The sequence below is a fragment of the Rhinatrema bivittatum genome, chromosome 2 (assembly GCF_901001135.1).
Source record: "Rhinatrema bivittatum chromosome 2, aRhiBiv1.1, whole genome shotgun sequence".
NCBI classification, from domain to species: Eukaryota; Metazoa; Chordata; class Amphibia; order Gymnophiona; family Rhinatrematidae; genus Rhinatrema; species Rhinatrema bivittatum.
In genome coordinates, this window is record NC_042616.1 from 463,807,881 (window position 1) to 463,822,503 (window position 14,623).

Consider the following 14,623-nt stretch of genomic DNA (forward strand, 5'->3'; position numbering starts at 1 on the left):
TATACATGCTCCACCAGCATTCTAACAAGCCTTCTAAAACATCAGGTGTATATGAGCAACTTATATCTTTCTTATTTCTTTTTATCTGGGAAGACAGAAGAACATTGTTGAAAAATTAATTGAGCTAGGTTATATGTAAGTGATTTTGTCATTCCCTTTTTCCAGTTGGTTTGATTTTAAATACATTAAAGATAAAAGATGCTCTAAAAAAAATCCCAGAGTGAAGATATGACAGGAACATGCATTTTTTTTGTTTTCAAAATATTCATTAAATGAGGAACTTAGGGGGGACAAAACAATTTTTTTAAATGTAGGAACCATACCACTGTGCTGCCTTAAATCGCAAGTAAGCTCTTACTGTATTGATGTCTTCGGTGTCTCTGACTCTGTGGATGTTTTATCTTTTACCTCTTAGTTGCTCCACAAAAATATTAAGCACAAATGAAACTATTCCAGTACAATGTTACCTAATTTACTTTTAATGTAATATATACAATGGATTACTGCATTGGTATCTACTGGGGCTTTTCTGGAGTATTAACTAGATGTCTAGAGATCATACAGAATATGGTGGCAAGAATAGTGATGTGGTGCTCAAGGCGTGATCCAACAAGTCCACGTTTAAAGAAACTGCATTGGCTTCCCATGCAATCTCGTTGCACGTCTTAGCTTTTAAAATACTGAATGGAAGATGTCCACTGCATATGTAAAACAGGTTGGTTTGGAAAGCATCAAACAGGTAGGCATGCACCAGGTATGGATCCTGCTGCAAGAGATTTTGAAGGCTAGAAGAGTTTTATTTTTGGAAGGAACTGAGGTTCACTCTGTTTCTTTGGGGAAAGTCATCCTCGCTGGCCGTACTCAAAAGGACAGGGGCTGAAGACCAGTGAGCCCATTCACAACCTGAATGTGGCAAGCACCCATGACAACATGAATACCAGTTTAAGAAGACGTGCCCCGTTTAAGCTTTAGAGTATTTTTTGGTCTTTGCGTTCTGAGGGGAGGTTTTGGATCCCCCCCTTCCCACTGGGATTGCAGTGCTGTGCTAAAGCCTGATCCTGCTGATTTTTCCCTAAGAGAAATCATCAGGAAAAAGAAATAAAAAAAAAAGAAGGAACAACTGAACTAAAGGAAGGAAGAACTTGAATTAGGAGAACCCATCTGGATTTCCACCTATCAAGGGAGCAGGACAGGTTAGGTGATCAAGGAAAGAAGATGACTAAAGGTAGGAGTTTTGCAATGCAGAGGGGACCCTATCATTAGGACACCAAGGGAACAGCCGCTGGGAGAGTATGCACATTTAACATCACCATGGGCTCTACCCAGATGTCTGTAATAAGGACACCTATCTATCTATCTATAAGAAAATCCTGTACCAACAGTCAGATGTACACGGAATTTGGACAAATGGACTTTATTTAACTTTATGAATCAGTAAACTATTATTTTACACCCAGTCCTGGTCCTGTCTAATTCTTCATGTGAAGCACTTACACTTCAAGTATATACATTGGTGACCTTTTTTCATTGACTGGGCCATAAGCGAGAGCTTCCCCCCGTAAAAAGAATTCCTTCCAGGGATTGAGAGTCAGAGTGGGATGTGACACTAGCCACACAGCCCCACAAAATATAAATTACTTATGTGCCCTGAAGGGAGTTACCACTTCCTAAAAAAGGGGTTACATATGGAAAAGGCCACACTTCAAACAAGCTCTGTGGGCATTCCCAAAATTAGTACATACAGCAAGACATATGTTCTAAAATAGAGAGTCAGCATGATTCAGTAGCTGGACCCATAACAGACTCTAGGAGGGAAAGGAGTTTGTTTCTACACCTCCAAAGAGACCCATAGGACAGGAAAATGAAAAAAAACATTTGCACAGACTCTGGAGAAGGCAGTGGTGTGATCTGATCTCATAGCAAGATGCCCACCTCATCACATGAAAACCCACACAGTCAAAGCGCTGGCACAGTGAGCTTTGACATGCCCCATAAAACCTAGGTCCTCCTAGGTGCAAGAAAAAGCACAAATCAATAAACAAGAGAAAAAGAGCTCTTGGACTAAGACAGCACAGCTTTCTTCACTGTCAGAAAGACAGCTGAATAGACTAGCTGGGGCTGGAGAGCCCTCCAGAAAAAAACTGTGGATCACTAGCATCTGAAGAGCAAGAACAGATCGCTTGCACACAGCTAAGCATAATGCCTGGCCCTGATGAACAGCTGGCATAGAACCCAAGTACTTGCTTTAAAAAGTGGATAAAGGCATCAGGGTCTGAGGCAGACCCCCATCTGTCAAATGACTCTAATCAAAGACTTGACCTCCCAGGTCAGACGGCGCAGAAACAAGAGTATCGTGGAATGAAAGAGCTACTCACACACACACACACACACACACACACAGGCTCTCACTGTCACATGCTGTCTCTCATACAATCATTCATACACACAGTCTCTAACTGGCACATGCTGTCTCTCTCACACACACAGGCTCTCTCTCACTCCCACATGCTCTCTTGCTCAAGCACAGGCTTGAGCAAGAGAGCAAGTGGTAACTCCCTTCAGGGAGTTACCACTTGCTCCCTTCAGGGAGTTACTTATGTGCCCCTTCAGGGCACATAAGTAATTTATATTTTGTGGGGCTGTGTGGCTAGTGTCACATCCCACTCTGACTCTCAATCCCTGGAAGGAATTCTTTTTATGGGGGGAAGCTCTCGCTTATGGCCCAGTCAATGAAAAAAGGTCACCAATGTATATACTTGAAGTGTAAGTGCTTCACATGAAGAATTAGACAGGACCAGCACTGGGTGTAAAATAATAGTTTACTGATTCATAAAGTTAAATAAAGTCCATTTGTCCAAATGTGTGTGTGTGTGTGTGTGGGAAATGTGTGTGTGTGTGTGTGTACCGAGACCCCGACCACAGTGGCCAGCTTCAACTGAAGCCCACCCACAATTTAAGCACTCCTATGATGAGCATATCTCCCCTCTCAGCAGGATGTCCAGGTGAAAGGGAAGTACATTGGCCAACCAATCAACTCTCAAAAAAGCCAAAAGCATTTCAACCAGGATTCTGACTAAAAGAAGGAAAAAGGACCTTTCCTCGAAGTGGTATGTTGAGATCATTCTCTTTCACACTACTGCTTCTCCTCTGGCATTCTGTCTTGAAGTCAGAAGTGGTGAAGAAATATAAGGAGGTAGACCCCCATAGCTACAATGATAGAGAATCAGTTCAGTCAAGGAACTTTGACCGTGTCTGACTCAGCCCATATGGCCAACCTCCTTTCCATGTGGCAATGTAAACTGAGTCAAATAAAATTCAATTCTAATTATAGACTCCAGTCAAGGGTGAGAATATCTTGAGAAAGAAGTCCGAAAACCTCTGTTAAGAGATGGTAAAAGGAACGCTACCAGAGCCAACACCTATGAAGAACTGGATTTCTCTGACCAGGGAACCCTGAGGGTCCCAGCTCAGGTTCAGTCTGTCAAAATGGACTGTTCACCCACTTGGCAGGGCTTGAAGATCTACTGATAAAGATAGCATGATCTTCAATAGAATAACCTGTTTATACGAGGTAGAAAAAACATCTGCAAGGACAGCGACTGCTTTGTCAGCCAACGAATGCTCCCCCTTTCAATGTTACATATCTTGTCCTTCACTGAAAGAGGAGATGACAGTCCCAAAGTATCTGCACTATGAGTGAGGAATTTCCTATATGAGATTCCAAACTCCCAGATGCATGCAGCCATGGTTAGGATAAGTTGTGCCAGAGAACTTCTGCAGAACTCCCGCACAGTGTGACTCTCTTACCTGAATGGTTATAAACCGTTTAAGATACTGAGGGGATGGAATACCACTCAAGTGTGCTAATGATTTGCAGGAGCAGTTGCAAGGGGAAATGTTAAGGTTTTGCACAGCAGATATGGGAAAAGCACTCTACTCCTGGGGGAATTCTATGCCAAAGAATTGAAAATTCTTCAAAATTCTGCATACTTTATATTGGTCAAAATAACACAATATACAAGACAGTCTTTAAGTAATTAATTTAAAATGTAATACAGAAAAAAGTTATTAAAGACGCAGAGTTTTAAATATTTTGAGCAGAATTTCCCTAGAAGTTCACTGTAAGAGTGGCTCTTCCACCCTCTTTCCCTACTCTCATGGCCAGTCTCCTTTCACTTTGCCCTCTCACGCCTGAACTCCTCCATTTGCCACTATCTCTCCCCTCCCCATCTAGGCTTAATCCCTTCCACTATCTCCACTCCCAGAGTTTAAGCCCTCTCGCAGTACTGCCCCTCACACAGGCTCCCTCTGTCCCTCTCTCTCTCATACACACACAGGCTCCCTCGCTCTACTGAACATACACACCCCCTCATACAGACTCCGTCTCTCTTGCACACACATTCCCTCATACAGACTCCCCTCTCTCTCTTGCACGCACACACACACACGCCCTCATACAGGCTCTCTCTCTCACACATGCACCTTCATTCAAGCTCCCTCTCTCTTGCACACACCCCCACACAGGCTCCCTTTCTATCTCACGCTTACACCCTCACACAGTCTATGTCTCTCTCTCTCACATACCCCTGCACATTGGCTCCCTCTCCTCTCACATACATCCTTTCACAAAGGCTCTCTTACACATACACACACCCTCACACACAGGCTTCCTTTCTCACAATCAAGCACCCTCACATACACACAATCCCTTTTTCAAACACAGCAGCTCCCAATCGCTCACACATATACACACTTCTTCATAATTTCCTCACATAGGCTCCCTCTCTCTGGCACCCACACACCATCATACATGTTCTCTCTCACCCCTCAGTCTCACAGTCTTACACACACACAGACTCACTCTCACTGGGGCCTGCTCCATCTTTGCTGTGAGCGGGGACGGACTCCGCTCGCGGCACGCCTGGGCCTGCTTCATTTTTGTTGTGAGCGGAACAGCCTCTGCTTGCATGCCGGGACCTGCTCCTTTTTCGCCTGCAAGCGGAGGCCATCCCACCCGCGGCAAAAATGAAGCAGTATCCATGGCTCTTGATAATGTAAATTGGCACCACCAGTGCCTGACGGTGTCAATGGTGCTCAACAGCTTCAATGGCACCCATGGTGCTCAAAGGTGCCTGAAGCATTTGATAGCATCGATGGTGCCTATGGCATCCAAAGGAACTTGATGACATCAAAGGTGCTCATGGGCGCCTCATGCATCAACGGTACTCATATTATTTGGCATCAAAGGTGCTCACAGCAGGTCTAGCGCTCAAGTGTCAATAGCATTCTTGGGGTTCAATGGCTTTAATGATTCCCTTGGCGCTTAATGGCATCTATGGTGCCCTTGGTAGTGATAGCCCTCCTGGTGCAACAGTGCCCTGGGTGCTCAATGTCGATAGTGTTGATGGTGCAGACGCTGAGCAGCCTTAATCTTGGCTCCACACCCAGCGCTTGACTATCGGTGCTCTGGCATGTGAATGCGCACGTGCGGCCGATGTTGGAGCAAGGCACCTGCGATGCAGCAGCAGAGCTGATTGCCCAAGCTCATGTGCTCATGCTTACCCTCTCTTCCATGTAGACTGCTCTGCCAGAGGAAGCTGGCAAGCAGTAGGAAAGGCTATGTCATCCAGGGCACCAGAAGTGAAACATAACATGGGCCCAAGGAGACAAATTCCCAGGACTGTGAAAAGGATGAGCTCCCCCCCCCCACGGGTTCTGGGCCCAGATTCTTTCACTGTCTGGTTCTCTGTCGATGCCTAGTGGTCATACAAAACATCAGAGAACTCATGCCTGGATGGGAATTCTGGCAAGTCCCCAGGCCAGTGGTCTCCTCGGACCACACAGGGACTGCAGATCCCATGAGGCACTGACAAAGGTAAAAATAGACAAACTGAAGGAGAAGACAGCATGAGTAAACTGTGGGTGCAGCATTATTTATTAATGAGGAAGAAACCTCTGACAGGCTGCAATGTGCAGGAGGCACACCGGCAGAGAGAAGCACTGACACAAATTACCGAAGATACATAAGGAAGAAAACAAAAACTTGCAGGGCCCTGCCAGAAAAAAATCAGCAACTGCAGCTCCAGAACTTTCACTGCAGTAGCTGTGAGAGAGAGAGAGAGCAAAGAACCATGTCTTACAGGCTCTGTGGGGAAAAAAAAAAGAGACTCTGGGGATACTGCCTGGGATGCAGGGAGGTGACTACATCTGCATTTGCTCAGTAGAGCATACTGAAAGCTTTAGAATCTTTAAAATCAAAATTCTGTGCCGGGATCCATCTATTGATGTCATCTCATGTGCAAGGACTGCCATCCTGCTTGTCCTAGGAGAACAATTAAACTTTCGATGTACCCTGCTCTCTTATTTTATTTTTTTTAATAATTCTTGTAAATGTAAAGTCATAAACTACTATAAAAATGGGCATATAACGTGGTTTTGGCTTTCAATCCAATAAAGAGTATTAGCTTTGAATTTTTAGTAGAAGTAAAGGTAACTAGCGCAATGTATTTGTGACTAGCTTTTGAGAGTTATATCCCCTTCATCAAGTCAGTGCAAAATGAGTTGACGACACTTTTTTACCAGACTTCCCTTCATCATGTTATCTAAAACTTGTTTATCTTGAAATGAAAACTACAGTACTTTATTGCGAGAACTGAAAGAAAACATATTTCTGTTTACTCAAGGCTTGCACCACTGGCACTGAAAAGTAGAAATCCTTTAGTAGCCCACCACCAGCTGGTTGCTCAGATTCACTTGCCAATTAAATAACAGAACATGGCCTTCAAAAATTGTCATATAGAAAAGGATAGTAGCTTACCAAAGCCATGATATCAGATATCACTAGAACGATGAGGAAAAGGCTGAAACAGAGAAAGTGCAGGAAAATTCAGTTAATAGATGGAGCTTAAGTACTGTTTTTAAAATAAATCAAAATAATACTGTATGTATGATCTTCCAAATTTGCTTAGATTACTGAAGGAGGGCACTTTCAGTCATGTAAAACTATTTCTTGTTTGATGAAAGTGTTATTTCATAATACCAATTTTGAGATTAAAACAAAAAAAATGTGTATTCCAAAACGATATTAAAAAACATTACAAAGTCCCATGGGCTTCAGCTAAAAAAGTTACTCAGCTAACATGCTTAAAACTAAGAGAATGAACTGTAGAGTTAAATTTAAGAAGTTTAGGAACATTTTAAACCACACACCTAGCCGTTTAGGTTTGGCTGAAAATGCATCTAAAGATAACTAGATAAAATCAACCAGTTATTCCTACTGCTCAATGGCTCTTTGAAAATACACCTCATAGCAACATAACAACATATCACATCAGAAAAAGACTAGTTATCACAATCTGTTCAGCTATTCCTTTTCACAATGCATGGATATACTATATGCCAGCTGCCAGCTTGAGAAGCTTGACTACTTATAGCAGGGGTTCGCAACTCTGATCCTTGAGTGCCACAAACAGGCCAGGTTTTCGGGATATCCACAATGAATATGCATGTGAGAGATCTGTATGCACTGCCTCCATCAAATGCACATTTATCTCATGCATATTCTTTGTGGATATTCTGAAAACCAGATCTGTTTGTGGTAGTCAAGAACCAGAGTTGCCTGCCCCAGGCTTATAGGGTATCATTCCTTAACCAAGTTACTTTTTGTTTGCTTTCTCATTGATTCTCTACCACCCTGGATAAATGGCCACATCTGATCCTATATTGAATCCATCGCTACTGCGGATGTTGCCTGAACATCTGATCTGCTAGGCCACTGTGGCCTTGCTGGACAGCACCTGGCCACCACCAATCCGGCTGGTTACTAGGGAGATAGTATCAACCCAGCAACCCCATGATCTGCAGTATTGCTAGACTGTACTTCATTTCTCTGCCCTCTATTTTATCTTTATCACCTCTCCCCTCGTCTCTGTTCTTGAGAGAGTAAGGGGTGGGTGGTTTGCAATACTGCAACCTCCTAACTGTCCTATAAATGACATAGAATATGATAGCAGATAATTGTGCAATCTAACCTGTCCAACTTCATTTCCAGTGTAATGCCACAGACCCAAGTGACCTCATTTTCCTTTCACTTCTTCGCCACTGGAGATCCTATGTGCTTATCTCATGCTTTCCTAAATTCTATCAGTTTTTGCCGCCACAACCTCCAAATGGGAATCAATTCCATGCATTTCAGTAAAGAATATGTTCTGATACTGCTTTTGATGTCTATCCCCTTGTAGCCTTATCCTGTGACCTATTTTATAAAAACATGTTTTTCCTCTGAAAAATGGTTTTGTTTCTTGTGCATCAGCAATACGTTTCAGGTATTTAAATGTCTGCATCATGTATCATCTTTCTCTTCTCTAAAGAATATATACTTATGCTTTTACATCTCATTTCATATGGCTTTTGATGCAGAATCTTCATCATTTTTGTAGTCTTTCTTTAAGCAGCCTTCAGCCTGTACTTATCTTCCAGAACTGGATGCAGTTTTTACTAGTGAGCTGTACAGAGGCATCAATACTTCTTTTTCTGTTTGGTAATGCCTCTCTCTATGCAGCCTAACATTCCTCTGGCTCTGGTCATCGCCCTTGTCACACTGTTTTACTACCTTGAGATTGTTACACACCATCAACATGAGATCTCTTCTCCTGATTGGTGCATATGACTTTCTCAAATGTGCTCCTGTGTGGGAGCACTGAGAGGAGAGGATCGACTTGCTGGTGGCTGAAAGGAATCAGTAAGTTTTTGCCTGGGAAATTTTCTTTTTTTTAAAAGTATTGGGGCAAAGCTAACTATTTGAGAATATTATTTTGTGTGTTTATGCTTTTAATAGTCAGTAAGGCAGCTAATATAACAGAAGTTAGACTTTCAACACAAAAAAACCCCAACCTTATTGAGAGTTTGATCATTCTCCTGTAGGCCACTACCAGACATATAGTGAATTCACTAATACATTTAAAGGAAGCTAATTAGACCACATTCCTACTCCCACAGCAACCTAAAACTAGGAACCGAACAAATCTGAGATGAAGGCAGCAGTCCAGCAGTAGAGAGGGGCTTCATACATGTGCAGCGAGTGTCAAATGTATGATTTTTTTACCGGCCGGTGAGAAATTGTACATGTGCATGCGATGCAAAGAGCTCCTGTCTCTCAGAGAACGAGTCCGATCTCTGGAGGCTAGAGTAGCTGAGGCAGACAGAGAGGTATATAGATGAGATCTTCAGGAACATAGTAGTCAAGTCCCAACTTCAGACTGGCAGCCCTGGTGCTGCCTTGGAGGAAGATGATCTCATGATCGGAAAGCATCAACCTGGTGCAGCAGGAAAGGATCCTGTAGCAAGGACCTGCTCTCCAGGTGGTGCACTGTCCTTTCGCACTGAGGATATGTCTCCAAGGCCTACTGCCCAGGAGGGAAGGGTTAGGTCGGCATCATAGTTGGTGATGTCAATTATTAGGAATGTAGACAGCCGGGTGGCTGGTGGGTGTGAGGATCGCCTGGTAACATGCCTACCTGGTGCGAAGGATGGTGGACCTCATGCGTCACCCAGATAGGATTTTAGACAGTGCTGGGGAGGAGCCCGGCTGTTGTGGGACATGTGGGCACCAATGACATAGGAAAATGTGGTAGGGGAGGTTCTGGAAGCCAAATTTAGGCTCTTAGATAGAAAGCTTAAAATCCAGAACCTCCAGGGTAGCATTCTCTGAAATGCTCCCTATTTCAACGCGCAGGTCCCAGAGGCAGGTAGGAGCTCCGGAGTCTCAATGTGTGGATGAGACGATGGTGCTAGGAAGAGTGATTCAGTTTTGTAAGGAACTGGGGAACCTTTTGGGGAAGGGGGAGTCTCTCGAAGGGATGGGCTCCACCTTAACAGGGTGGAACCAGACTTGCTGGCACTAACCTTTAAAAAGGAGATAGAGCAGCTTTTAAACTAGAACAAAGGAGAAAAGCCGACAGTCGCTCAGCAGCGCATTGTTTTTGGGGGAGGTATCTTCAAAGGATACTAATGATGCATTAGAATTAGGGCTCCCAACAGTTGAGGTTTCCAATAATTAGAAAAGTAGTCCAAGTGCCTGTAAACTAAAAACTCACCTGAGCTAAAAAATTCTACCTTATCCCTATCATTAAAAAGAGGAATGAAAATACAAACAAACTTTGAAATGTTTATATGCTAATGCCAGAAGTCTAAGAAGTAAGATGGGAGAATCAGAATGTATAGCAGTGAATGATGACATTAGACTAATGGCATCTCAGAGACATGGTGGAAAGAGGATAAACCAATGGGACAGTGCTATACCGGGGTACAAATTATATCGCAATGACAGAGAGGAGCACCCTGGAGGCGGTTTGTAGCGCTTTATGTCTGGGATGGCATAGAGTCCAACAGGATAAACTTCCTGCATGAGACTAATGCACAATCGAATCTTAATGGGTAGAAATCCCTTGTGTGTCGGGGAAGACTATAGTGATAGCGTATACTACCATCCATCTGGCCCAAGATGGTGAGACAGACAGTGAAATGTTAAGAGAAATTAGGGAAGCTAACCCAAATTGGTAGTGCTGGGTAATAATGGAAGATTTCAATTACTCCAATATTGACTGGGTAAATGTATCATCGAGACATGCTAGAGAGATAAAGTTCCTGGATGGAATAAATTACAGTTTTATGGAGCAATTAGTTCAGGAACCGACGAGAGAGGGGGCAATTTTGGATCTAATTCTCAGTGTAGCAACAGGGATTTGGTGAGAGGGGTAAAGGTGGTTGGGCCGCTTAACAATAGTGAGCATAATATTATCAAATTTGAATTAATGACTAGAAGGGGTCAGTAAGCAAATTCATGGCTCTCGTGCTAAACTTTCAAAGGGAAACTTTGATAAAATAGAGAAAAATAGTTAAGAAAAAAACTCGAAAGGAGCAGCTACAAAGGTAAAAAGTGTGCAAGAGGCGTGGACATTGTTAAAAAATACCATCCTAGAAGTACAGTCCAGATGTATTCCACATATTAAGAAAGGTGGAAAGAAGGCAAAACGATTACCAGCATGGTTAAAAGGGGAGGTGAAAGAAGCTATTTTAGCCAAAAGAATCTTCAATCAAAAACTGGAAGAAGGATCCAACAGAGGAAAATAGGAAAATGCAATAAACGTTGGCAAGTTAAATGTAAGACATTGATAAGACAAGCTAAGAGAGAATTTGAAAGAATTTGGCCGTAGAGGCAAAAACTCACAGTAAAAACTTTTAAAAATATAATCCGAACCAGAAAGCCTGTGAGGGAAGTCAGTTGGACTGTTAGATGATAAAGGAGTTAAAGGGGGCACTTAGAGAAGATAAGGCCATCGCGTAAAGATTTAATTATTTCTTTGCTTTGGTGTTTACTGAAGAGGATGTTGGGGAGATACCCGTACTGGAGAATGTTTTCATGGGTAATGATTCAGATGGACTGAACCAAATCACAGTGAATCTAGAAGATGTGGTAGGCTTGATTGTCAAACTGAAGAGCAGTAAATCACCTGGACTTGATGGTATACACTCCAGGTTTCTGAAGGAACTAAAAAATGAAATTTCAGACCTATTAGTAAAAATTTGTAATCTATCATTGAAATCATCCATTGTACCTGAAGACTGGAGGGTGGCTAATGTAACCCCAATATTTAAAAGGGCTCTTGGGGCAATCCAGGAAAACTACAGACCGGTTAGCCTGACTTCAGTGCCAGGAAAACTAATGGAAAGTGTTCTAAATATCAAAATCACAGAACATATAGAAAGACATGGTTTAATGAAACAAAGTCAGAATGGCTTTATCCAAGGCAAGTCTTGCCTCACAAATCTGCTTCACTTTCTTGAAGGAGTTAATAAACATGTAGATAAAGGTGAACAGGTAGATGTAGTGTATTTGGATTTTCAGAAGGCGTTTGACAAAGTTCCTCATGAGAGGCTTCTAGGAAAAGTAAAAAGTCATGGATAGGTGGCGATGTCCTTTCATGGATTACAAACTGGCTAAAAGACAGGAAACAGAGAGTAGGCTTAAATAGACAATTTTCTCAGTGGAATGCCTCAGGGATCTGTATTGGGACCCTTACTTTTCAATATATTTATAAATGATCTGGAAAGAAATACGACGAGTGAGATAATCAAATTTGCAGATGATACAAAATTGTTCAGAGTAGTTAAATCACAAGCAGATTGTGATAAATTGCAAGAAGAAGTTATGAGACTGGAAAATTGGGCATCCAAATGGCAGATGAAATTTAATGTGGATAAGTGCAAGGTGATCCATATAGGAGAAAATAACCTATGCTATAGTTACACAATGTTAGGGTCCATATTAGGAGCTACCACCCAAGAAAGAGATCTAGGCGTCATAGTGGATAACACATTGAAATCGTCGGTTCAGTGTGCTGTGGCAGTCAAAAGCAAACAGAATGTTGGGAATTATTAGGAAGGGAATGGTGAATAAAACAGAAAATGTCATAATGCCTCTGTATCGCTCCATGGTGAGACCGCACCTTGAATACTGTGTATAATTCTGGTCGCTGCATCTCAAAAAAGATATAGTTGCAATGGAAAAAGTACAGAGAAGGGCAACCAAAATGATAAAGGGGATGTATCATCTCCATATGAGGAAAGACTAAAGAGGTTAGGACTTTTCAGCTTGGAGAAGAGACGACTGAGGGGGGATATGATAGAGGTGTTTAAAATCATGAGAGGTCTAGAATGGGTAAATGTGAATCGGTTATTTACTCTTTCAGATAATAGAAAGACTAGGGGGCACTCCCTGAAGTTAGTTTTTGGCACATTTAAAACTAATTGGAGAAAGTTGTTTTTCACTCAATGCACAATTAAACTCTGGAATTTGTTGCCAGGGGATGTGGTTAGTGCAGTTAGTGTAGCTGGGTTTAAAAAAGGATTGGATAAGTTCTTGGAGGAGAAGTCCATTACCTGGTATTAATTAAGTTGACTTAGAAAATGTCCACTGTTATTACTAGCAACAATAACATGGAATAAACTAAGTTTTTGGGTACTTGATATGTTCTTATGGCCTGGATTGGCTGCTGTTGGAAACAGGATGCTGGGCTTGATGGATCCTTGGTCTGACCCAGCATGGAATGTTCTTATGTTCTCCTCCATCCAACATGTGCACCATGCCTTTGGGTTTCTGTATCCTAAATGCATGACTTTTTTTTCCCAATCAGTTTAACTGCCAAGCACTTGACAACGCCTAGAACCTTTTAGATTACCTTTCATTCTATTTGCTCCCTTAAAGGTGTCGACTCATATATTAATATATGATTACCAAGATATTGAGCCAAAGTGTCCCTAGTTCAAATCCTTAAGACCTTCCATTAATAACCTTTCCTCAGCGTGAATTCCATTTACTATCACCGTGTTGTTGTCTAGCACACAAACAGTTTCTAGTCTAATCCACCACACTGGAACCCACAGTCAGGCTGCTAGGTTTATTTATGAGCTTCCTGTGGGGGACAATATCAAAAGCTTTGCTGAAATCCAAGTAACATGCATCCAGTGCATAGCCTTCACCTAATTCTCTAACCACTCAACCAAAGAAATTGATTAGAACTGTTTGACACAATCTTCCTCTTAAAACCATGCTCCCTCGGATCCTGGAACCCACTGGATTCTAGATACTTCACTAGCCTTTCCTTCCATAGTCTCCATTGATTTTCCCATCACTGAGGAAAGACTAAGTGGCCTATAGTTTCCAATCTCCTCGTTGTTAACATTTTTATGAAGAGGGCATCATCTATCCTTCTCCAGCCACACAGGACCACTCCCATGTCCAAAGATCTACTGTACAAATCTTTTAACAGAATCACCAGAACCTTACAGAGGAGACAATATCAAACTACCTGTGCTGGTGCAAACTCTGCGGTTACTTTTTACCGACAGGGTTTTTCACCAATAATAAGAGCAAAAGTAAGCATGTATTTTTGCTTTAATTATTATTTCCTCAAAAATTACCTGCAGAGATTTACACTTGCTTTCTCTGTGGACAATTTTTTTTTTTTAGTAAAACAATGTGCATAGTTTTGATTATACAAAACTACATGCATTGCTCCATTCCCCAATTCTCTTTCTGTCAATGCCTCATTACAATGCAGGCAAAATTACTTGCATTGTAGAACATGCATAATTTTGCCCATTGAGGGTGGGCGATAATCAGAGAACCGATTTGTCATAGGTAAAATGCAATTTTACCTGAGGAAAGGCCTTTCATTATTGCCCTGTTGTCTTAGGATATGTCCCATCTAGCCCCATTCTTTTGTCCACTTGTAGTTTAGCTAGTTTCACACAAACCCTCTCTTCCATAAACAATGCAACATCAGTTCTACTACCATATGTAGCCTACCAATAAACAGCTCTTCTCCAATCTTTTTTTCAGTGAATACTAAACAAAAGTATTCGTTCAGCATTTTAGCTTTTTGCTTGCCATCCTTCACTATATCCATCTTTTCTCAGTCTCAGAATCTCATCTTGGCACATCCTCCTTGCACTTATATGCCTGAAAAAAAGCTGTTACCTCACTTAGCTATCCTTTCTTCTGCTTTCCCTGGTTTACCAAATATTCTTCCCTGTGCTCTTCCTTTTGACATCCTTTGTACTT

General features: G+C 42.0%; 1 protein-coding gene across 1 annotated transcript in view; it reads right to left on the bottom strand.

Annotated features, from left to right (window-relative positions):
* PIGN (phosphatidylinositol glycan anchor biosynthesis class N) overlaps window positions 1-14,623 on the bottom strand; it is a 535,187-nt gene that overhangs the window by 36,949 nt on the left and 483,615 nt on the right. Inside the window, 1 exon segment of the mRNA XM_029590493.1 lies at window positions 6,818-6,860. Coding sequence (XP_029446353.1) covers window positions 6,818-6,860 — 43 coding nt within the window.